Source organism: Hylobates moloch, unplaced genomic scaffold, assembly GCF_009828535.3.
Source record: "Hylobates moloch isolate HMO894 unplaced genomic scaffold, HMol_V3 SCAFFOLD_10, whole genome shotgun sequence".
In the NCBI taxonomy this organism is placed as follows: domain Eukaryota; kingdom Metazoa; phylum Chordata; class Mammalia; order Primates; family Hylobatidae; genus Hylobates; species Hylobates moloch.
In genome coordinates this window covers 76,953,433-76,978,396 of record NW_026652285.1, presented here as the reverse complement: position 1 = coordinate 76,978,396, position 24,964 = coordinate 76,953,433, and the positions used below count along the sequence as shown (strand labels likewise).

Here is a 24,964-nt window from a genome sequence, read left to right as displayed (position 1 = left end):
AAACTTTCATGCAAGGGAAGGAAAAGGCAGGGGATGACATTGTTGACAATTGTGAGGACTTACCGTGTGCCAGGCACTGTGCGAGGGGCTTGGTACATATCCTCTAGTTTTAGTGCTTATAAAAACTCTGTGATATGTGCACAGCATTTTAAACTTTGCTGCGTAGTCGAGAAAATGGAAGGATGGGGAATTTGAGTCATTTGCCCAGGGTTCTGTAGCTACCCCAGGTTCCCATGACTGGAGAACTGGGGCACAGGGTGGCAGGGGAGAGTGAGTGACAAGAATCCTAACAATCTTATTTCCATTCAGTCTTTATGAAAGAAGTGGATTAACTACCACATTTTTAAGTTTTTCTTAAATTTATGTTACGTGAATCTGGTGTTTCTTGTTTTGTCCTGGGTTTATTTTGTTTTTGCTGTACAGTCTTGAACATCTGTCGTCTTGTAGGCCTAATGTTAAACACAAAAACACTTTACCTCCTATAGCTTTCAATTAAGATCTCTCAGTTTGTGTTTGTAATAGTTTTCCAGGCAAGTTCTCCGTAGGTTTGGCTTCTAGTGTGTTAACCTTTAGTTATAAAGTGAACCCAAAGAGAGAAAGTAAAAACAAAACACCTCACCTGTTTTTGCTCGTGAATTACTCTCTATGGAAGGAACAATCATGAACACCTCTGCGTATCACAGAGGCCTACCTGAGTCTGGCGTTTAAGTGAGACCACGTAGGTCCCTTTGAGGACTGTGAATGTGGGAATACGGGACTCTGGTGAAGAACCCGTTCCAGAAGAGATGAATCAGCTGGACAAGTTCTTTCATAGAACCTTTAGGCAGGTTTCCTCAGAAATGCACATTCAGGATTACGCTTGGATATTGTGATGATCAGAATGATACTCAATCCCTTCTGCATTTGGAATTCTCTTTAAAAGAAAACATCCCAGGCTGCTATTTCTCAGAGATAGTGAGTCCCAGCCACTTCTACACATTTTCTTGTGTAGTCTACATTATAATTTCACAGCAGTCTCTGATATAACAAATGTCAAAATAGCCCAATCTTCTCTAAACTTCAGAGATGTCTGATACGATATTGAATAAAACAATGCTCATAGAAACATCAAGAAAGGTGGATTTTCCCTGGATACTTTTTTCCTACTTGACAAATAAGAATGATGAAACTGACCTCATGTCTTTTTCTCTTTGGAAGCCTGAACACTCAGAACCCAACTTGAGGCTCCTCAGCTATAGCAATTCTGACTTCATAGTCTATAAATTGTTGTTCTTTTTTTTCTTTAGCTTATGCTTTCTGCCCTAATTTATCTTTTCCCTGTTCTAATGAATTATTGTCCTATATCTGCTGTGCAGTTAGGTGACATATAACAGCAATTAAGTATATGAATTGGTACATATAAAGATTTGACTAAAACTCGATGTAAAAATAAGTGTTCTACGTTAAATTTCCAGTGTTAGAAACAGTGCTGACTTGAACAGAGTGACAGAATTCCATCTTTCCCTATTTTTGACAGCTTTAAACTTTATATTTTCTTCCTTTCTTGTGAGCCATCATTAACTTGTTTCTCAGAGCCATTCCCCTATTCCCCATCTTGCAGACACAGACAGATTTGGGAATTTGCAGTCAGAGTTGTATTGGACACATCCCCCCAGCCCACATGAGATCCTTTTTATCTATTGCATATTAACTAGTTTTAAGTACAATATTCCTACTTCATTTAAAACCATTAATCAAAGAATGAGTTTGAAAATAAACAGAATGCAAACTTACAGTTAGAAATAATTGTAGTGTCTTTAGTTTTGGTTAGGAGTCGGTTTCTTGTTTGTTAAACTCAAGATTGTGAACAGTTTTAATTCACGTATTTATTTCCAATACAGATTTCAGGTTTACATTTGAACTCAGAAATAAAGTTTTCTTTCTCATTACAGAGAACACTAAACTCTACATCTCCCCTCCCGAGCAAGGAGCTGGCTGAAGCCACAAAAACATTGCTGCATAGTCTTGGGACTCTGGCCCAGGAGGTAAGTTGTGTCTTTCCAGTACCAGAAAGCGGATCATCCACTGTATCAGTTTTTTCATTCCTGAGTTTGGCAAGAGGTCCTTTTGATTTGAATATCACATGGGATGTAATATCAATTTTTGAAGTGTAAGTGATGTAAACAATAATGTTTTGATTTCCTTATTTTAGAAATAAACCTAAAACTCATAGATATCTCAGAGTTAATTGGTTAGTGGCTAACAGCTGGATATCTAGTTTAGAACCTTCTCCATTTTTTCTCTTTGGCCCTAGGTAATCATACATTTGTAAAGAGGAGAATTATCTCTGTCACCGCCCGTGCACTGCTTTTGTCTGACCAGCAATTTCTCCATATTGCTTCTTCAGTAGCAAGGCCAATCATTTTACCAACACACATGCTTGCTAACTAACAGGAATAATGTGGTACCCCTAATTCAGCCCTTTCCCTTGAAAGCATCTGGCTTCTGAGGTTCAACTAGGGGAATATGGTCTCTTTTTTTTTTTTTTTTTTTTTTTTTTGGAGACGGAGTCTTGCTCTGTCGCCCAGGCTGGAGTGCAGTAGCGCGATCTCGGCTCACTGCAAGCTCCGCCTCCCGGGTTCACGCCATTCTCCTGCCTCAGCCTCTCCGAGTAGCTGGGACTACAGGCGCCCGCCACCACGCCCGGCTAATTTTTTTTGTATTTTTAGTAGAGACGGGGTTTCGCCGTGGTCTCGATCTCCTGACCTCGTGATCCGCCCGCCTCGGCCTCCCAAAGTGCTGGGATTACAAGCGTGAGCCACCGCGCCCGGCCTAGGAATATGGTCTCTTAATGAACATTAAGTTGAGTTTGCCTTTTAGGTCCACATGTTGACAAATGTATCAGAGTAATCTCTGTCCTAGGATCAGAGGGCCTGTAGGCACTTGCAAAAGCAGTTAGCTCTGACTCCCAGCCAGTGCGCACTCCACCTTTCTGGCTCCCAGCCTTGTCTCAAATTAGACTTGGAAGCGAGGAGCTGTCTGGTGTCCCCCTGCATAAGAAGCTGAGCCATGGGGCAGTGGTCACAAACAATACAGACTTTAACATGTAGGACATTGGAAAATAATAATTTGTGGGGAAATTGTCTCAGACTTGGTCCAACCTTATTTTTAGCTATTTCTCTAATCCATTTTTCTTTTTTTGGTGCTTGTATCTAACCTACCCATTTTTTGGTGCTTGCATCATTTTTTCAAATATCAAAAATGAACTTTACGTATTCTAACAATGAAAGTATTGCATGTTCATTGTGGAAAATGCAGAACACTTGGAAAATACAAAAATGCTGAGATCAGACACTATTGATACGTTAGTGTATTTCTTCCTGTCCTGTTCTACTTTCTTTCTTTGAATTCTGCTCATGTGTTTCTGACTGATGAGGTTTGACTTTTGGGTTCCCTTTCCAGAGGAGAAGCCTTCTTTCAGCTTGCCATTTGTTACCCTGGTTATGAAGACTGGTGACCTTTTTTACTAGGTAGAGAAGCTGGACCAACTGGGGTTCTTCTAGGGGGAGAATGAGGAAGAGAAACTGTTTTGCAAGTCCGTAGCTATTTCTCTAGGGCCCGTTCCCTGACATTGACATGCCTTGCATTGCTCTGCAGATCCCCTCCCAGCCCTCTGTCCCTTGTTCATTTCTAGCCTTAGAGAAAGAAAAGCAGGGTCTGTAACAGGGGAGGCTGCCTCTAAACTCAGGGTTTGGTTACAGCTGTTTTCACTTACATCACTGGCCCTGTTTTTTTTTTTTTTTTTTTCCGGCAAAAAAAAAAAAAAAAACTGGAAGCAGGTGATGTTCCCATTGTTGATGTGGTGGAAACTCTCCGAGTGAACAATACACGTTTTTCTTGGCAGCTGTTTCTTGTGCCCTGCTTGCTCCTGGTCCGGGACAAGCAAGGACCATCTGCTTCTTTCAATAGAACACCTCCAAATCCCTTTGAGCACAAGTTACTCATTGTCGAACTTGCTATTTCTGTGAGATAAATGGGAGAAGATCAATAAATGCACTTGTTTGTCCAGTCAGTGTGTGGAAAGTTGATAATTTTGACCAAAGCACAACCCTTGAAAGGAAAAGAAAAAGGGAGTGAATGTCTTCTGAGAAGCTGCTTTGGTTCAGACAGTGTCACCCATTTCCCTGTATACTCCACATGACAAACCTGAGTGGGTCTCATCGTGTCCATTTTGCAGATGGCACCAAGGCTCAGAAAAGTTAGGCAACTTTTCCAGTCACCCAATGAGTTAATTGACAAAACTGGGATTCAAACCCAGAACTGTTGGATTCCAAAGCCTGTGTTGTTGCCTGCTTCGTGAAAAACTCCAGTAGCAACTGGAATAGAAAAGAGAACCTTCCAAGAAAGAAAATATGCACTAGCAGAACCTGGAAATTGGGAGGAAATGAGGACTTGAGGAATAAGATGAATGAAAGCTGACATGAGTTTCACATCTGGGTGATGGGAAGGGAGGACAGCGAGGCAGCATCTCAGATGTCCACCCAGCACCGACCAGCTGCCTGGCATTGCTAGGTGTTGAGGACTCAGCAGTGAACATGCTAACTTCTCTGTTCTCTTGGGGCGCATATGGGGTGAGAGACAGAAACAAACAGGTCAGTGTACAATGCCACAGGAGGGATATATGCAGTGAAGAAAAAGCAGGGTAAGGGGCATAGAGCATGAGAAGGTGCTTTTTTAAAGGGGGTGATTAGGAAAGCTCTCTCTAAGGTGACAGTTGAACCTGAAGGAGATGATAGCATGCCTGTGGTGAGGGAAGGAAACTCTGAACAGGAAGAATGGCAGATACAAAGACATTGACGCTAGAGCATGCCTAAGGAATGTGTTTAAGGACCAGGGAAAGTGAGCAAGTGGTGGGGGGAGGAGAGGAGCTCGGAGCAGGAGGAGGTGAGTGCCATACAGGCCTGACAAGACTTTGGATTCCTGCTGGGTGAGATGAGAATCCAGCGGAGGGCTTGAAGGAGGGGACATGATGTGATCTAGAGTTTAGACTGTTTACACTCTGGTTGTTGGGTTGAGAAGACACTGGGATGGGGGAAAGGGAGGACAAAGGACACTGTGCTGGATTGAGAAAGCAGTAAGTGGGTTTCATTCATTCACTGAACCGATGATGTTCAAATATCACCATCATCCATGGGCTAAAGGATGAAGAGCCATCCCTCCCTGAGAGTCAGGAAGCACTTCCCAGATAAAGTTTGGAGTGTGAGCTGGGGTGTAGGAGAAAGAGTAAGAGTTTACCCCTGAAATGGGTGCTGGGAAGAGTCAATAGTTTGGAATAACTCAATAATTTATGGTGCTTCTTCAGAAAGATTTGCTGGCTTTATGTGGGAAGAAATTTGTTTTTTTGATTGGGGAGTGGTGGGATGGTGGTGAGGCTGCCTATGGAAAGAGAAGTGAGTGTTTTGACTCACTATTGTTTAAAAATCTCTAGGGCTGTTCCAATAAGCAACAAAAGGCAAAATGACCTGGCTCTTTGTCCCTTTTCTGTCTGTATTCCCCATACAGTTTATGAAAAGATAAAGTTGGGAAAAGCTGTCTGCCTCACCTAATTGTGTTCTTGTGGAGTGTGCTAGATGCCCCCTCTCTGGAGAAAAAAAATCCTTGGGCCTCTGACCCACCTCTGGAGAACCTAGTTCCCTTCTGGAGGCAGGAGGCAAAGCTTAGGACCTAGAGAGTGCTGGACCACGCCACTCACAGGAACCAGCAGGCTGTGAGGTTGAAATCTAGGCATATGGAGCTTTCCAGGCTGGGTGCAGGGCCTCGTGGCCCCTCCCCTCCCCTCTGTGCTCTATAGCTCAGTCTTCCCAGGCGGTGTGAACATGCAGTGACATTTCAAGGAATACAGAGATTTATTAATGATTTACTGTGAAATGTTGGGAAATACAAAGTACTCTATAAATATTTCATAATAGCATTGGGGCCGAGAACTCCACAAAGTGCCAGAATACATTTGTATGTAAAACAGATCGCTGCCCGGGTCATTGATGCTTGTTGAGTGGCAGTCACAGACACAACCTTGGCTGCCTGGGGTTTCTGACTCACCCTGTTGGGGCTGTTCTGTGCAGGGCACCCTCTTGCGTGGCATAGGATTTGTGCCTCACCACACACTGTCTTAGCTTTCTTGTCTTGATGATGAGTAGAGGGCAGTGTCCAGACCATGGTATAAGCATCTACTGCCCCCCAGGGTTACCAAAACCAAGCCAAGTTGTGTCTCAGCGAGCTCCGTGAAACATGGAGAAGTTGAGTACTCAGAGACATGACATGACTTTTCAAAGGTTGTAAGCTGATAAGGGACGTAGCTGGGGTTCAGACTCAAGTTTTTGTTTTTTTTTTTAGACCGAGTCTTGCTCTTGTCACCCAGGCTAGAGTGCAGTGGCACTTGGCTCACTGCAACCTCTGCCTTCTGGATTCAAGCAATTCTCCTGCCTCAGCCTCCCCAATAGCTGGGATTACAGGCACCTGACACCATACCTGGCCAACATTTTTGTATTTTCTTAGTAGAGACGGGGTTTCACCATGTTGGCCAGGCTGGTCTCGAACTCCTGACCTCAGGTGATCCACCCGCCTTGACCTCCCAAAGTGCTGGGATTACAGGTGTGAGCCAGCGCACCCGGCCCAGAGTCGAGTTTTTCACCTTACACTTTTTCATTGCCTGACACTTCACTGAGACCAAGATAGGGAACTTCACAGACAGTCCCTTTTCTCCCAAGGGGGAGAGGGCTACTCAATTTCCACATCGGAGTTCGGGGAGTTTTAGAAGTGAGTCAGTTATGGAGGATGAGAGCAGTTCCTGATAGGCTCAACCACACTCAGATGTAGCTGTTCAGAGAAAGCATTCTCATCTATAAACTGGAAGATAATCCCGGTGAAACAAAGCCCAGGTCCAGGGGCTTCACTAACTCCAGGCTGTGCTTCTCAAACTTTAGTGAGCGTAGGAATAACCTGGGCATTGTGTGAAGCTGTAGATTTGAATTCTGCAGGTTGGCAGAGGGGTCTCAGAATCCGCATTTCCAAACAATGTCTCCAGTAATGCTGATGCTGCTCGTCCCTGGACCACAGATTGGGTAGCCAGGTTCTGGCAAGCTCATCCCAAGGCTTTGAGATGACATCAGACAAAATATGTTCTGGGACATGGCTTTTGAGAGGTCAAGAAAATAAGATGTTTCTTTCTCTTCTCATCCCCAACCCTTGCACTTCCTTTTCCTCCCTTCCCCTACCTTCCTTTTTCTCCCCATCCCTGATGCCAGCTGTTCAGCATGAGAAGCTGGAGTGACATGCGACAGGAGGTGATGTTTCTGACCAATGTGAACAGCTCCAGCTCCTCCACCCAAATCTACCAGGCTGTGTCTCGTATTGTCTGCGGGCATCCTGAGGGAGGGGGGCTGAAGATCAAGTCTCTCAACTGGTATGAGGACAACAACTACAAAGCCCTCTTTGGAGGCAATGGCACTGAGGAAGATGCTGAAACCTTCTACGACAACTCTACAAGTGAGTGTCTGTGCAGACCCCAGCGCTGTCCCCAACCCCATCCCTGCCTTAGTTCTGGCCTTGGCCTGTGTCGTCTCCTCCCTCTGTAGCAGCATTAGATGTCTACATGCCCATTTGCCCACCAGACTGAGCTCTTCCTAGAGGAGAGAGGCTTCTCTTGAATAGCGACCTGCTCCCATTTCTCTGAATGCAGCCTGGCACATCTCAGGTGCACAGTAGTGTTTATCAATGGAATGAATGATTGACAGCCAACCTCCTGGTTTTCTGGGGGATGTAGAAAGGCGGCTTCCAGAGTGATCGAGAATGAGATAATGGCAGAAGGACAAATCCTGCAAGATCTCACTTATATATGGAATATATATAATGTAGAAAGTGTCAGTTTCACATGATGAATAAGTTCCTGGGATCTTGATGTACATCATGATGACTGTAGTTAGTAACACTGTATGGTATACTTGAAATTTGCTAAGAGAGTAGATCTGAAGCGTTCACACTACACAAAAAAGGCAACTACGAGGTGATGGATTTATTAACAGCTTGATTGTTGTGATCCTTTTACAATGTATACATATATTAAAACATCACATTGTATACCTTAAATATATACAATTTTTATTTGTCAGTTATAACTCAAAAAAGCTAGAAAAGCATTTTTAAAAAGGATGATACACTGGTCTTAATATTACCATTGAGATAAGCTTTATAATAACATAAAAAGAAATAACAGTAATGGTAATAGCAACAACAGCAACAGCAAAAAACTAACATTTAAGTAGAATTTCTTGTGCACTATGCATTCTGTTTAAGTTATCTCATTTTACCCTCATGATAACCCTGCAGGGAAGATTCTTTAACCCCACATTTCATAGGCTCAGAGAGGTTAAGTGCCTTGGTCAGAGCCACATCAGAGTTAATCCACAAGAGCCAGGATTCAAGCCCAAATCTGCCTGGATCTGTGCTCTCTAAAATAACTGTTAGTGGTGGTGTGTGTGTTCTCACACTCAGACATTTGATCTGCTCTTTGTTTCCCATTCTTAGCTGCAAGGCAGTGTTAAAGAACCCTGTGTCTCCATATCCACTCCCCACACTTAGGCACTTTTGTGGGCCCGTGTGCCATATGCCTCGTGGCAGCAGGGACCCAATGTCACAGTTTTAGGCAATGGCATCCTTTTCCTTGAAAACTTGATGCAGGGGAACCTTTCTCCATTTCCAACCACAGGTGTGTCTTTCAGACACTGAGTGAGGCAGGTTTTGTACTTTATTATAACACAAGAACCTTTTCTTCTCTGGAGTAAAGCACTCCAGACATTCGCAAGTTGCTTTACAAGCCTGAAGAGGATGGTATTGTAGGCAACTTTAATTAAATCCATCTCCTCCTCTCCCCCAGCTTGCAAGTTGACCCAAGGAAGCCTTCATTTCCATGACAGACTTAACTGTGAGGGCATCCTCATTAAAAAAAAAGTATATATTATCTTTCCAGCATGTAGAAGATACTTAGTATCTAAAAATCCCTGAAAAACTTAGAATGAATTTTTAAAAATCAGGGATCCTGCTGGATAACCAAACCCATTTGTCTGTTACAACTGTTGTATTTGGGTTTTTGTTGAGTGTACATATACTGGTTTGTGTTAATTAAAGAGAATTTTTTTTTTTTTTTTTTGAGATGGAGTCTTGCTCTGTCGCCCAGGCTAGAGTGCAGTGGCACGATCTCGGCTCACTGCAAACTCTGCCTCCCAGGTTCATGCCGTTCTCCTGCCTCAGCCTCCCGAGTAGCTGGGACTACAGGTGCCCGCCACCATGCCCAGCTATTTTTTTTTTTTTTTGTATTTTGAGTAGAGACGGGGTTTCACTGTGTTAGCCAGGATGGTCTCAATCTCCTGACCTTGTGATCCGCCTGCCTCGGCCTCCCAAAGTGCTGGGATTACAGGCGTGAGCCACCATTTTTTTGTATTTTGAGTAGAGACGGGGTTTCACTGTGTTAGCCAGGATGGTCTCAATCTCCTGACCTTGTGATCCGCCTGCCTCGGCCTCCCAAAGTGCTGGGATTACAGGCGTGAGCCACCACGCCCTGCTGAGAATTTTGTTTTTTTTTGGGAGACGGAGTTTCGCTTTTGTTGCCCAGGCTAGAGTGCAGTGACACAATCTCGGCTCACCGCAACCTCTGCCTCCTGGGTTCAAGCGATTCTCCTGCCTCAGCCTCATGCGTCACCATGCCCTGCTAATTTTGTATTTCTAGTAGAGACAGGGTTTCTCCATGTTGGTCAGGCTGGTCTCGAACTCCCAACCTCAGGTGGTTTGCCCGCCTTGGCCTCCCAAAGTGCTGGGATTGCAGGCGTGAGCCACTGCGCTCGGCCCCAAATTTTGGTTTTTGCTTGAAAACTGAGGTCTGAATTCAGCCTTCTGGTTGCCCCTCAAGAGTCAGTTTAAATGTTGGTCATGTTAGTTGTCAGTGAAAGCAATGGTGAGGCTGGCATGAGAGTGTGAATCTGGAGTTAGGAGGGCTTATGCTTCACGAAAACATTTTTCCAGATCAGCTCAGTTGTGAGTTATCCGTCATTGATGTTATAATAAGCTCTGATTATTTATCAAGCATCATTCTTTATAGATATCTCAGTTTAATCTGAGGTAATCTTCTCCACATCTCTCCAAATAGATGTTATGAATTTTACTTTTACAGAGGAGCCAACTGAGGCTTAGATAAGTTACTTATGACTATTAGTGGTAGAGCTGGGATTTGAACTCAGAACTGTCTGGCTCCAAAGCCCTTGTAAGTTTCTATCAGTATATGACCATGCATATGAGCATTTGTCTCTCCTATTCTTTGTAGCTCCTTACTGCAATGATTTGATGAAGAATTTGGAGTCTAGTCCTCTTTCCCGCATTATCTGGAAAGCTCTAAAGCCACTGCTCGTTGGGAAGATCCTGTATACACCTGACACTCCAGCCACAAGGCAGGTCATGGCTGAGGTAAGCTGCCCCCAGCCCAAGACTCCCTCCCCAGAATCTCCCCAGAACTGGGGGCAAAAAACTCAAGGTGGCTTCAGAGGTGTGCGCTAAGTATACTCACGGCTCTTCTGGGATTCCCAGAGTGAAAACCTCAAGTCTGATGCAGACAAGAGCTGGGCCAGCTCCCCAGTCCTGGGTCTAGCATCATAGTTACAAGCAGGCATTTCTTGGGGATGGGGAGGACTGGGGCAGGGCTGCTGTGATGGGGTATCTTTTCAGGGAGGAGCCAAAGCGCTCATTGTCTCTGCTTCTCCTCCTTTTTCTGCGGTCCCTGGCTCCCCACCTGACTCCAGGTGAACAAGACCTTCCAGGAACTGGCTGTGTTCCATGATCTGGAAGGCATGTGGGAGGAACTCAGCCCCAAGATCTGGACCTTCATGGAGAACAGCCAAGAAATGGACCTTGTCCGGGTGAGTGTCCCTCCCATTATTACCATGTGCCTGCTTGATACTGGAGAGGTTTCTGGCCACTCTCCCAGGTGTGAGTGAGGTGAGAATTCTTTCAGTTTATCTAGCTGGGGGAATGTAGTGAGCATAGCTAAAGTCACAGGGCACCACCTCTCCAGAAGTACAGGCCATGGTGCTGAGATAACGCTGTGCGTATCAGCATCCACGCTACTCATGGTCAAATAGCAGTTTTCTGCAAAACTTAGTGAGGGCTGGTGTTTGGAAGTAGAGCTGGGTAATTGCAGGACCCTGACTATTTTCATTTTTGGCTGCGGCCTCTCAGCCAGCCACAGCATCTTCATTACGTCCCTATGTCTTGGTAGGTTTTGGAAAGAGGTGTGGCAGCAAAAGCATCATGTTACATGTAGACTGGCCTGAGATACTCATTCTCAGGGCACTGTGTGAATGATGAGCTGCTGTTACTGTGTGGAGGGGAAATGCACTTAGTGCTTCAGAGCCACTTGAAAGGGGTAAGTGCTCTAGAGACAATTGGATTCAAATGTGGAGCAGGCTGAGCGAGAACAGAATGTCTCCTTTGCCTGAGCCTGAGTGCTGTTAATCACATCTTCCTGCCTTGGGCTGAGTTAGAGAATCATAAGACTATTTCCTATTTCGATGGTGAGGGAGGCCTCTTCCTTTTGTCTCTGCTCCCCTTAAGAAGCAGGTGAGGATTTTGCTAGGTTTCTTGTTTTGAACCTTATTGACTTTAAGGGCAGCTGGGTTTTAGAGGCTGTACCTACCTGGTGGGAACACTTCCAAAGTTTAGGACTATTCCCTGATCCGCTGGGAGGCAGGTTACTGAGGAAGTACCTTTAAAAACAAAGGACTTTATACTGAGAAAAGCATAAACAGTGATCTGTATGGATTCACACTGACTAATAATATAGCTCATGCCATTAAAGTGGAGCCTCTTCTCTAAAGGAGGGTTATATGATCGAGCCCGGTAGACCTAAGTGTGGCTTCAGGCCTTTTCTTCCTGGTCCTCTCCTTGGAATCCATATTTCTACTAGTTGGACTTTTTCTGTTTGTCTGGCTCTCAGAGGGTTATAGGAGGCCCTGTGAAGTGACTCAGTGAATTTTGATTTGTGGGCAAATAGATGCTTCCTTAGTCTGAAACTGAGTTTGCCTTAGATGCTCCAACTCTTCGTAAGCTCCCAGTTCTTAGAGGACAAGATCCTTGTAAACATGGCAATGGCATTCATCAGGAATCTAGCTGGGAAAATCCAGTGTGTGCACTTGGAAATGAGGGAGCTGGAGACGGAGAGAAAGGCATGGGCATGCCCTGGAGGGACTTGTGTGTCAAGCTGAGGACCTTTACTTTAAGCTCTAGGGGACCAGGCAAGGGGAGATGTAGATACATTACTCTGATGGGGTGGATGAATTGAAGAGGGACGAGGCAAGAATGAAGGCAGAGACCAGGGAGGAGGCTCTCCAAGTGGCCCAGGCATAAAGCAAGAAATGAGGCCTGGTGACTGCTTAGTGGTTGAGCAGAGAAAAAGGGAGTCATCAAAGCGAGTCTTGATTTCTAGCTGGGTGGGTGGTAGCGATGTCCAGTAGGCCAGTGGCTACTGAGGTCTGCAGTGGAGGAGGGTGGTTGGGCTGGAGATAGATGATAAGGGAGTCATCAGCCTGTGGGTGGAAGAAAAGGGAACCTCTTCCAACTGTTTTCTTCGCTTCTTCCCTCTCTCTCTCTCTCTTTTTTTGACAGAGTCTTGCTCTGTCACTCAGGCTGAAATGCAGTGGCATGATCTTGGCTCACCACAGCCTCCGCCTCCCAGGTTCAAGCAATTCTCCTGCCTCAGCCTCCAGAGTAGCTTGGATTACAGGCACGTGTCACTGTGCCCGGCTAATTTTTGTATTTTTAGTGGAGACGGGATTTCACCATGTTGGCCGACTGATCTTGAACTCCTGACCTCAAGTAATCCACCTGCCTCAGCCTCCCAAAGTGCTGGGATTACAGGCATGAGTCACCATGCCCAGCCTTCCTTCCCTCTCTTAAAGAGTGTTTATTTAATTCCACAGACATGAGCTTGTCACCCCCTGCAGCCTGGCATCTCTTACACGAGGTGATGGCTGAGGCTTCTGCTTCTGCTGGGGTAGCTCTGATCTTCTGCATTCTCCAGCACTGTCTACCTGTGTTGCCTCACCCCATAGGTCCAGGGCACCTCTCTTGGGCGGGTCATGGAACCCTCTGACACTGATTTGCTCTCTTTTCTGAGCTGCTTTTAGCCCCCCATCCTTGGGCCTTGTTTTTTCTCTGCCTCCACCCCTGCGGGCAGTCTTAGGTCTCCTGCCCCCCGCGAGCACCCTAGAGAGGCCACATGCTCAGCGATCTCAGCGGGCACATCTTTCTAGTCTTGCTGTTCTTTTTGGCCACGTTGTTCAGAAGCCATACGGGGCAGGGCCGACTTCACCCTAAAGGCTGCATCTCTTCACTCTGCTTTTGTTTGTTCCAAATAAAGTGGCTTCAGAATTGCTAACCCTGGCCTCTGTGAACTTGTGAGGTACAATTTTGTGTCTGTTATGTTAACAAAAATACATACATACCTTCCTGGTGATGGTATAAATTGCTATTCTCTATTGGAAAGCAATTTGGAATGAAAATTTCAAGAACCATTTTAAAATGTGCTATCCTGCGTACCGCCATTCCACCCACCCCCAGGGATGTAACCTACTGAAATAATTTCAGAGAAGTCACCATATGAGAGAAAAGGTTATTGCTATATTGTTATTGTGAGAAATTAGAAATAGACTAAATGTTCAGCACTATAGGAATAATTAATGAAATTATGTATACTCTATAAAATCATTATGCTCCCATTAAAATAATAAATACAAAGCTGCAAGGGGGGAAAAACTTATAATGTTAGTGAAAATAAGACCAATTTTTTTAAAAAGCAGCAGTTTTCAGACCCTTTGAGACTCCAATTCGGTAGAACCAGGGCTTCATCTTCTCTCTCGAAGCTGTGACAGGAGTTGCAAATGCGTCTCGTTTTTGCTGAGTTTGCAGCTGCTGTTTTTCTGGCAGCACATCTGTGCAGGCCTCTGCCTCGGCCCCTCTGGATCTGCTGATCGAGCAGCGGATTGATCTGTCCTTCTCTTTCGCGTTGACCCATGTGAGGAACAAGAAATGGAAACAGGCCTCCTTTGCATCATGACCTGTACGTCCTGCAATTGGAAAAGAGTGTACTTCAGTTGTTTTAACCAGCAGCATTATTTTTCTAAACTAATCAGTAAGAAGGAATTGGGTTTTATGTGGGATTAACAGACTGGGTCTCAAAAGAGGAAGGTGACAGAACACAGTGGGGAGGGGGAGGTTCACTAGCAACAGAGGGCCTATGCTTTCATTCTGGCTTTGCTACTTATTAGCTGTGTGACCTAATCTTACAGACTTAACCTCTCTGAACTTCAATATTCTCATGTATAAAATGGGAAATATTAAAGGATACTCACTGGGCTGGTGGCTTGTGCCTGTCATCATCCCAGCACTTTGGGAGGCTGAGGTGGGAGGATCGCTTGAGCCCAGGTGTTCAAGACCAGCCCAGGCAACATGGCAAGACTCTGTCTCTATGAAAAAATTAAAAATTAGCCAGGTATGGTGGTGTGCACCTGTAGTCTTAGCTACTTGGTAGGCCGAGATGGGAGGATCATTTGGGCTTGGGAGGTCAAGGCTGCGGTGAGCTGTGATTCCACCACTACACTCCAGCCCGGGCGACAGAGCGAGACACTGAATCAAAACGACAACAAAAGGCAAAAAAATAAAAGTGCCCTCTTTATGGAGTTGTGTGAGGTGAAGCATATACACTATTCAACATAGTAACTATATAAAGGAAGTATTGTTGTTGTTACTGTAGTTAATACAGTTAAGTGAGATGTTTCGTATAGTGAAAAGCATATGGACTCTGAATTCAGACTGGTCTGATTTTGAGTCTCAGCTCCACATCTAGTAATACTCTGACCAAGCCCTGGTTAAAATCATGTTTTTTTTCCTTCAGCCTCAGTCTTCTCACATATAAAATAGGGACACTGTCATCTACCTCAGTTTTCTGTGCGGATAAAACAACGGCAGTGCATATGCAAGTATTTTGTAAATTTTATAGTGCTCCTCAAGATTTACTTGGTGTTTACTACTTGTACTTTCTCACTGGAATGGCAGATGCTGTTGGACAGCAGGGGCAATGACCACTTTTGGGAACGGCAGTTGGATGGCTTAGATTGGACAGCCCAAGACATCGTGGCATTTTTGGCCAAGCACCCAGAGGATGTCCAGTCCAGTAATGGTTCTTCGTACACCTGGAGAGAAGCTTTCAACGAGACTAACCAGGCAATCCGGACCATATCTCGCTTCATGGAGGTGAATCTGTTGTTTGGATCATTTAGAAAAGACTTAACGGCTTCTTTCTCTGAGATGTTACAATAAAGTTCAGGCAGGAGGCAAGTTGAGAAATAATGTATAGTCTCATTTACAAAAGTATCCCTCAAGCCTAACACAGGATTTGGTAACAAAAGGCACTCAATAAATGTTAGTGGAGCGGCTGAATGAGTAAATAAACTCTAGCTTCAGTAAATTAGCTTATTCTATATAGGCTCAAGAGAATATTTCTACCCATTTTCTTCTAGGTTTTCCTATCTCAGTGACTAATGGTAGCAAAGCATTCCCTTAAAAAGGCATTATTTGTGAAACTTACCTAAAATCGAATTCAGGTCTAATTAAATTTTTAAAATTTTATATTAAAAATTATATCAGTAGGGATGGGTAAGAGGTGTTTTGGTCTGTTTAGTTGGTTGGTTAGTTGCTATGACTCAGAATTGCTAAGAAAACAGAAAAGTAAGATAAGATCATTATTTTAACCTTTTTTCCTCCACAAAATCAATAAATAATATATCTCTAAATTACTCTTAGAATTTCTCTTAAATTGCAGTGAAAAACCAAAATCCTCCATTCTTGGTTGAAGATTGGAAAACTACGTTAGAGAGGATTAGAGAGAGAGGATGAGCAATCGTGTAGTCAGCCCTTGCCTCCTTAGTGTAGGATTTGTCTCAGCCACTGCTTGTTGTCCTGGCTGCCAACGTTCTCACGAAGGCTGTTCTTCTATCAGTGTGTCAACCTGAACAAGCTAGAACCCATAGCAACAGAAGTCCGGCTCATCAACAAGTCCATGGAGCTGCTGGATGAGAGGAAGTTCTGGGCTGGTATTGTGTTCACTGGAATTACTCCAGGCAGCATTGAGCTGCCCCATCATGTCAAGTACAAGATCCGAATGGACATTGACAATGTGGAGAGGACAAATAAAATCAAGGATGGGTAAGTGGAATCCCATCACACCAGCCTGGTCTTGGGGAGGTCCAGAGCACCTATTAGGACAAGAGGTACTTTATTTTAACTAAGAATTTGGTAGACATTTCAACAACAACAAAAAAACTCAACTTGGTGTCATGATTTTGGTGAAATTGGTACATGCCTTGCTGGAAGGTTTTTCATAGGTCATAAAATATCAGTATCTTTTGATTTAGCATTTCCACTCAAGGGTATTCCAGGAATTTTGGTGGCAGGCCCCTGTAATCCCAGCTACTCGGGAGGCTGAGGCAGGAGAATCGCCTGAACCCAGGAGGCGGAGGTTGCCGTGAGCCAAGATCGCGTCATTGCACTCCAGCCTGGGCAAAAAGAGTGAAACTCCATCTCAAAAAAAAAAAAAAAACCAGAAAAAAAAAAATGGAAAAAGGGGCTTGGTAAGAGTAGTAGGGTTTTGGGTGATTTTTTTTTTTTTTTTTTTTTTTTTTATTGTATGGTTCGAAAGGAATGGTTGATTACCTGTGGTTTGGTTTTAGGTACTGGGACCCTGGTCCTCGAGCTGACCCCTTTGAGGACATGCGGTATGTCTGGGGGGGCTTCGCCTACTTGCAGGATGTGGTGGAGCAGGCAATCATCAGGGTGCTGACAGGCACCGAGAAGAAAACTGGTGTCTATATGCAACAGATGCCCTATCCCTGTTACGTTGATGACATGTAAGTTACCTGCAAGCCGCTGTATTTAAACAGTTTATATTGTGCCAGATGGGGGTGTGTATATGTGTGTGCATGTGCATGCATGTGTGAATGATCTGGAAATAAGATGCCAGATGTAAGTTGTCAACAGTTGCAGCCACATGACAGACACACATATATGTGCACACACTAGTAAACCTCTTTCCTTCTCACCCATGGTTGCCACTTTTATCTTTTTAGTTTTATTTTTTTTTTTGAGATGGAGTCTCACTCTGTCGCCCAGGCTGGAGTGCAGTGGCTCGATCTCGGCTCACTGCAACCTCTGCCTCCCCGGTTCAAGCGATTCTCCTCCCTCAGCCTCCACAGTAGCTGGGACTACAGGCTCATGCTGCCACGCCTGGCTGATTTTTTGTATTTTAGTAGAGACGAGGTTTCACCATGTTGCCCAGGCTGGCCTTGAACTCCTGAGCTCAGGCAATCCACCCTCCTCGGCCTCCCAAAGTGCTGGGATTACAGGTGTGAGCCACTGCGCCCAGCCTACCGCTTTAATTTTTTACACTGTACCCTTTTGGTCAAAATTTGCTCAATCTGCAAGCTTAAAATGTGTCATGACAAACACATGCAAGCACATACTCACACATACCCCCAGACGCAGAAACAGCATCTAAACTATAAAAGCACAGTTTATGTAAATGTGTGCACTTCTTCTCCCTAGGTGGTAAACCACATTTCAAAACAACCCAAATAAAACTGAACAAAGCTTCTTCCTCTTAGACTTTTTAGAAAATCTTTTAGTGCTGAGTCACTAAGCTGCCAAGTTCTCATTGTGGGAACTATGCCTTTGGATGTAATGATTTCTTCTAAGAGAATGGGCGGAGGTGTAGTTATTGCAAACATCTGAAATATGTAATGTTTCTTCCAGATTCTGGAAATTCTCTTATTCTCTGTTGGTGGTGGTGGTGGTGGGATGTGTGTGTGTGTGTGTGTGTGTGTGTGTGTGTGTGTGTGGGGATCAGGATGGGGGAGGAGCTGGATTCTCCTTGTATTAGTTCTCTGTTTTGCATTGAATAGTGTGTTTCCTTGTATGGCTATCTATAGCTTTTCAAGGTCACCAGAAATTATCCTGTTTTTCACCTTCTAAACAATTCGATGGAATTTTTCAAAGGAAGACTTTTACAAAGACCCCTAAGCTAAGGTTTACTCTAGAAAGGATGTCTTAAGACGGGGCACAGGAGTTCAGAGGCATTAAGAGCTGGTACCTGTTGTCATGTAGTATGTGCCTGCGTGGTAAAGCTTTGACGTGAACCTCAAGTTCAGGGTCCCAAATCTGTGTCCCTTTTACTTTGCACATCTGCATTTTCTATTCTAGCTTGGAATCTGAAACGTTGACAAGAGCTGCCTGAAATGTATGACTGTGCTGTGATTAGAGTTACGATAAGCAAGTCAATAGTGAGATGACCTTGGAGATGTTGAACTTTTGTGAGAGAATGAGTTGTTTTTTTGTTTTGGTTTTTAGCACTTTAAAATAATCTACTTTTACTTTAAGTATGGTTCACAGTTACCTAGTTACTGAAGCAAGCCCCCAAAGAAATTTGGTTTGGCAACACTTTGTTAGCCTCATTTTTCTGTCTACATTGCATTGCTCGTGAAGCATTGGATCATACGTACATTTCAGAGTCCAGAGGGCCTTTCCTTCTGTGGCCCAGATGTGGTGCTCCCTCTAGTATGCAGGCTCAGAGGCCTTGGCCCATCACCCTGGCTCACGTGTGTCTTTCTTTCTCCCCTTGTCCTTCCTTGGGGCCTCCAGCTTTCTGCGGGTGATGAGCCGGTCAATGCCCCTCTTCATGACGCTGGCCTGGATTTACTCAGTGGCCGTGATCGTCAAGGGCATCGTGTATGAGAAGGAGGCGCGGCTGAAAGAGACCATGCGGATCATGGGCCTGGACAACAGCATCCTCTGGTTTAGCTGGTTCATTAGTAGCCTCATTCCTCTTCTTGTGAGCGCTGGCCTGCTGGTGGTCATCCTGAAGGTAAGGCAGCCTCACTCACTCTTCCCTGCCAGGGAACTCCGAAATAGCTCAACACGGGGTAAGGGAGGAGAAGATGAAAAAAATCCAAGCCTCTGGTAGAGAAGGGGTCATACCTGCCATTTCCTGCAATTTCGTCAATTTATAGTTGGGGAAACTGGGGCCCAGAGAGGGGCAGTGACTTGCCCAGGGTCAACCCAGCCGGGTAGCAGCTAAGCAGGATGAGAGTGCAGGGTTCACGCTTTCCAGATAACCACATGCTCAACTGTGCCATGCTGTCTAGTTGGTAGTGGTTCATGGCAGCATCTGAAAGCTATTTATTTTCTTAGATATATTGGGTGGCGATTCTTCTTAAGTTTCTAAGAACAATAATCAGAAGGATTTATATTGTTGCAAGTTAGACTGTCTGGAAGCAGAGGCTGAAATAGAGTTTGATGTATGGGTATTTATGAGGGCTCAATGCCTGTGGAAGGGATATGGAAGATGCAGGATTGGGCAGAGGGAGGAGTTGAACTGTGATATAGGGCCAACCCCGTGGGGCACTCTAGAGAATATGCAGCTTGTTAGAGTTGTTCTTCATCGAGCTGAAACATCCAGCCCTTTGTGCTCCCCCAAGCCCTCCCTCCTGACACCACCTACCCCAGCCCTCTCAATCAATCGCTGGATATGGGCTGCCCTGGGAAGGTCATGCCCCAGGGCCTACATGGCTCTCTGCTGCTGTGACGAACCCAGAGTTGCTGATGCCTGAGGCCGTCTACCCACAGCTGAGCAACAAGCTTTCCCTGAATGGGGACTCTGGACAGTGCAGTTTTGTGTCTGAACCATACATTAATATATTTATATCTGAATTTTATTTCTCTGCAAGCATTTCATATAAAGACGCATCAGGTAAAAATAAATGTTTTTGAAGCAAAGGGAGTACAAAGAGATAAGAACTAACATTTAATACTAGCCACCATCTGTTACAAATAGTTCCTACTGATTGCCAAGGACTGTTTAAACACATCATATGGGCTGCTTCTTCTATCCTCACTAACCCTTTTAACAGACAAGGAAATGAGGCTCAGGAAGGTCAAGGACTTGATTGAGGTTCCACAGTAGGATACAGTTCTCGCTAAAAGCAACCCCTCCCTCATGCTCTGATATCTAACTGCAAGGGTAAGGTCAGTAGCAGGGGTGGTGGTCCCATGGTTGGTGCATAAGAGCTGCTCTGAGACAACTGCATGCTGGTGGGTCCTGCAGACGTGTTACGCATCAGCCAGAGATAAGCTCAAAATATCCACAAGAGTTTACGTTATTGTGGGAATGCAGAATCCATGGTGATCAAGGGGGAAAGTCAAGTTGCCTGGCCATTTTCCTTGTCTTTTAGAGAGAAAAGTTACGTGGGACATTATTTCCCACAGCTCTTCTGTGGTGCCACCAGTCATAGTCCTTATATAAGGAGAAACCAGTTAAAATTACCTATTGAAGAAACAAAGAGCAAACTCGCCTACTGAGATGCATAGAAAGCCCTGGACTCTGTTGTATTCATAACTCTGCCATTATTTTTCCGTGTAGTCTTGGGCAAATCACTTGTCTTCTTTAGGATGGTAATGATCAGTTTCCTTATCAGAAAGATGAACAGCATTATATCTCTGCTTTATCTCTAAGATGAATAGGAATAAACCCTGTCTTCTTTCTGTAGATCATACAAGTGAGTGCTTGGGATTGTTGAGGCAGCACATTTGATGTGTCTCTTCCTTCCCAGTTAGGAAACCTGCTGCCCTACAGTGACCCCAGCCTGGTGTTTGTCTTCCTGTCCGTGTTTGCTGTGGTGACAATCCTGCAGTGCTTCCTGATTAGCACACTCTTCTCCAGAGCCAACCTGGCAGCAGCCTGTGGGGGCATCATCTACTTCACGCTATACCTGCCCTACGTCCTGTGCGTGGCATGGCAGGACTACGTGGGCTTCACACTCAAGATCTTCGCTGTGAGTACCTCTGGCCTTTCTTCAGTGGCTGTAGGCATTTGACCTTCCTTTGGAGTCCCTGAATAAAAGCAGCAAGTTGAGAACAGAAGATGATAGTCTCTTTCCAATGGGACATGAACCTTAGCGCTAGATTCTAAGCTCTTTAAGGGTAAGGGCAAGGATCGTGTTTTATTAAATTGTTTACCTTTAGTCTTCTCAGTGAATCCTGGTTGAATTGAATTGAATTGAATGGAATTTTTCCGAGAGCCGAACTGCATCTTGAACTGGGCTGGGGATAAATGGCATTGAGGAATGGCTTCAGGCAACAGATGCCATCTCTGCCCTTTATCTCCCAGCTCTGTTGGCCATGTTAAGCTCATGACAAAGCCAAGGCCACAAATAGAACTGAAAACTCTTGAGGTCAGAGATGGCCTCTCTTGTCTTCTTTGTGTCCAGTATGGTGTTTTGCTTGAGTAATATTTTCTGAAATAAGCACAACTGAGGAGCGGGTGCCTCATCTTTCCACAAATTCCTAACTTGGATACTTCCTTCCCTTGTACAGAGCAGGGGGAAATCTTGGAAAGTGTGTGAGCCCCTACAAGTGCAAGCTGTCAGATGTCCCCAGGTCACTTGCAAAGAAAGCTAAGAGTGACTCATAGGATGCTCCTGATGCCTCAATCTGGGCTCCATGGGCATCAGCAGCCCCAGACAGGCACCTCTGATCCTGAGCCATCCTTGGCTGAGCAGGGAGCCTCAGAGGACTGTGGATATGCACACATGTGTGGGGGAACAGGATTGCTGAGTCTTGGGGCATCTTTGGAAACAAAGTTTTAAAAGTTTTTTACTTCATTGTGTATTCATTTCTGAAATGTTTGTGTCTAATGAGTGGTTACAAATGGAATCGTTTTATATGTTACTTGGTAGCCCACCACTCCCCTAAAGGGACTCTATAGGTAAATAGTACTTCTGCACCTAATGATTGATCCATTTGGCAAATTCAAATTTCTCTAGGTGTAATTTACACTAGAAGAGATAGAAAAATGAGAGACCAGGAAATGGGTAGGTGACTTTGCCTGTTTCTCACAGAGCCTGCTGTCTCCTGTGGCTTTTGGGTTTGGCTGTGAGTACTTTGCCCTTTTTGAGGAGCAGGGCATTGGAGTGCAGTGGGACAACCTGTTTGAGAGTCCTGTGGAGGAAGATGGCTTCAATCTCACCACTTCGGTCTCCATGATGCTGTTTGACACCTTCCTCTATGGGGTGATGACCTGCTACATCGAGGCTGTCTTTCCAGGTACACTGCTTTGGGCATCTGTTAGGAAAATATGACTTTTAGCTGATTTCCTTTCTTTGTGCTAGAATCTCTGCAGTGCGTGGTACTCCCTGGGAGGTGATTTGGGCTATAGATCTATAGTAAACAGATAGTCCAAGGACAGGCAGCTGATGCTGAATTGTCACGACTTGTATAGCACTCGTTTCTTGAAAACTGTGTGCCAGGCAGCATGCAAAATGTTTTATACACATTGCTTCATTTAATTCTCACAAGGCTACTCTGAAGTAGTTACTATAATAACCAGCAATTTTCAAATGAGAGAACTGTGACTCAAAGATGTTAAGTAACCAGCTGTGGTCACACAACTGTTAAGTGTTGGTACATGGAGGTGAATCCACTTCGGTTACACTGGGTCAATAAGCCCAGGCGAATCCTCCCAGTGCTCACCCAATTCTGTAGTTCTGTGTCCCCAGAGGGGGTACAACTAGCAGAGGTTCTGTTTCCTGAGTACAGGTTGTTAATAATTAAATATATTAGCTCTAAGACCTGCCCGTGATTTAATTAGCATTCAATAAGAATTCATGTTGAATTTTTCTTTAGTACTTCTTTCTTAATACATGTTCTTGACCAAGTCCAAGAGGAATCTACCTTGGGACAAACTTTCATATGAGATCAAATTCTGAGAGAGCAAGATTTGACCCTTTTTGGTTCACCTTCTGATCCTCCCCTAAGGAGGTGTACATGAAATACTTATTACTCCTGCCTGAATTGAATATGCAATTTTGCACTGAATATGCAATTTTGTAGCATGCAAATTCTGGATTTAAATTCTGAGTCCTTAACTTACTGGCTGAGGGACCTTGGATAGGCTCCTTATCCCTCAGGTTCCTCATTTCTAAAATGTGGATGGCACCTGCCCCATGGGTTGTTGGAAGGACTTATAGAGGTGCAGAATGTACGTTGTACATAGCACGTTTCAGCAAATGTTAGCTCCTTCGTTCCCCACATCCATTCCAATCTGTTCCTTCCCCAAAGAATGTGTCAAGGAGGAAATGGACCTGGCTGGGAAACCCCCAGAATACTGGGATGGCGCTGAGCTTGGCTCATACCTGTGCTTTTTTTTCAGGCCAGTATGGAATTCCCAGGCCCTGGTATTTTCCTTGCACCAAGTCCTACTGGTTTGGTGAGGAAAGTGATGAGAAGAGCCACCCTGGTTCCAACCAGAAGAGAATGTCAGAAAGTAAGTGCTGTTGACCTCCTGCTCTTTCTTTAACCTAGTGCTGCTGCCTCTGCTAACTGTTGGGGGCAAGCAATGTCCTGCCTTTCTAAAAGACTGTGAAACTACTCTAGGGGCAGAGAAATCACATGCAGTGTCCCTTTCCAAATCCTCCCATGCCATTTATGTCCAATGCTGTTAACCTGTTGGGAGTTCACGGTCTGGATCCCTGAGGGACATTTTCTTTGTTGTCTTGGCTTCTAGAAAAGTATCTTTTACTTGCCCCCTCCCAAACACACGTTTCATGGTCTCCTAACAAGCTAGAAGAAAGAGGTAAAGGCAAGCGTGATTGTGGAACCATAGCCTCGCTGCCTGCCTGTGACATGGTGACCTGCGCATCAGCCTGTGTGGGCTGAGACCAAGTGGCTACTACAGAGCTCAGCCTATGCTTCATAATGTAATCATTACACCAGACCCTAATCCTCTCTTGGCTCTTGACTGCAGACAGAGATGTCCAGAGCTCATCAAAGGCTCTGCCTTCTGGGTTCTTTGTGCTTAGAGTGGCTTCCTGAGTATTTAATAGGTCCCTTTTTTTTGCCAGTCTCTTCTGTGCCCATCCCCTGATTGCCCTTGGTAAAAGTATGATGCTCCTTAGTGTAGCACGCTTGCCTGCTGTTCCTAATCATCTTCTCCTGCCTCCTTTCTACACCTAGCTCCTGTTTCAGTCACCTAGAAATGCTCACAGTTGCTGGAATATGTCATGTTCTTCCACACCTCCATGCCTTTGTAGGTACTGTTTGCTCTCACAGGAGAACCTTCTCTCTAACTTGCCTATCTTCTCAACTCCTCCTTTCTCTCTAAGATCTAGTTCAGGATTCCCTCCCCTGAGCATCCCTCCTTGGTTCTCAGGCAGTCAGTCACTCTCTGCCCTGAACTTCCATGGCACGTGGAAGAAAATCGTTTTATTTTAAAACAATTGTAGACTCACAAGAAGTAATAAAAATTACATGAGGGGGTTCCCTTAAACCCTTCATCCAGTTTCCCCAATGGTAGCACCATGCGTAACTATAGAATAATATCAAAACCATGAAATCGACATTGGTACAATTCACAAACCTTCTGCAGATTTCACTAGCTTTATGTGCACTCATTTGTGTGTGTATTTAGTTCTATGTAGTTTTATCATGTGTCAATTCATGTAATTACTAGCTCAATCAAGCTGCAGAAATATCTCATTGTCACAAAGCTCCTTCATGCTAGCCCTTAATGGCCACAGCCACCTCCCTTCTTCCTCAGTTCCTGAAACCTGTCAACCACTAATGCGTTCCTCATTTTTACAGTTTATTATTTCCAGAATGTTATGTAAATGGAACCATACAGTAGGTATCCTTTTGATACTGGCTTTTTTTTTTTTTTCTTCACTCAGCAGAATTCCCTTGAGATCTATCCAAGTTGTGTGTGTCAACAGTTCTTTCCTCTTCACTGCTGAGTAGTGTTCCCTGAGAGGGGTGTATCACAGTTCCATGGCATTTTTAGATGTAT

The 24,964-nt window shown here is 44.7% G+C and overlaps 1 protein-coding gene across 2 annotated transcripts in view; it reads left to right on the top strand.

Annotated features, from left to right (window-relative positions):
* Positions 1–24,964, top strand: part of ABCA1 (ATP binding cassette subfamily A member 1) — a 147,487-nt gene that overhangs the window by 80,507 nt on the left and 42,016 nt on the right. For both annotated transcript variants that reach the window (XM_032164775.2, XM_032164777.2), the window contains 11 exons: positions 1,932–2,024; positions 7,284–7,524; positions 10,352–10,491; positions 10,824–10,940; positions 15,133–15,330; positions 16,076–16,281; positions 16,806–16,982; positions 18,769–18,991; positions 20,736–20,957; positions 22,023–22,227; positions 23,333–23,446. In XM_032164775.2, the coding sequence (XP_032020666.1) occupies positions 1,932–2,024; positions 7,284–7,524; positions 10,352–10,491; positions 10,824–10,940; positions 15,133–15,330; positions 16,076–16,281; positions 16,806–16,982; positions 18,769–18,991; positions 20,736–20,957; positions 22,023–22,227; positions 23,333–23,446 (1,936 nt within the window). The remainder of the gene's footprint in view (positions 1–1,931; positions 2,025–7,283; positions 7,525–10,351; positions 10,492–10,823; positions 10,941–15,132; positions 15,331–16,075; positions 16,282–16,805; positions 16,983–18,768; positions 18,992–20,735; positions 20,958–22,022; positions 22,228–23,332; positions 23,447–24,964) is intronic.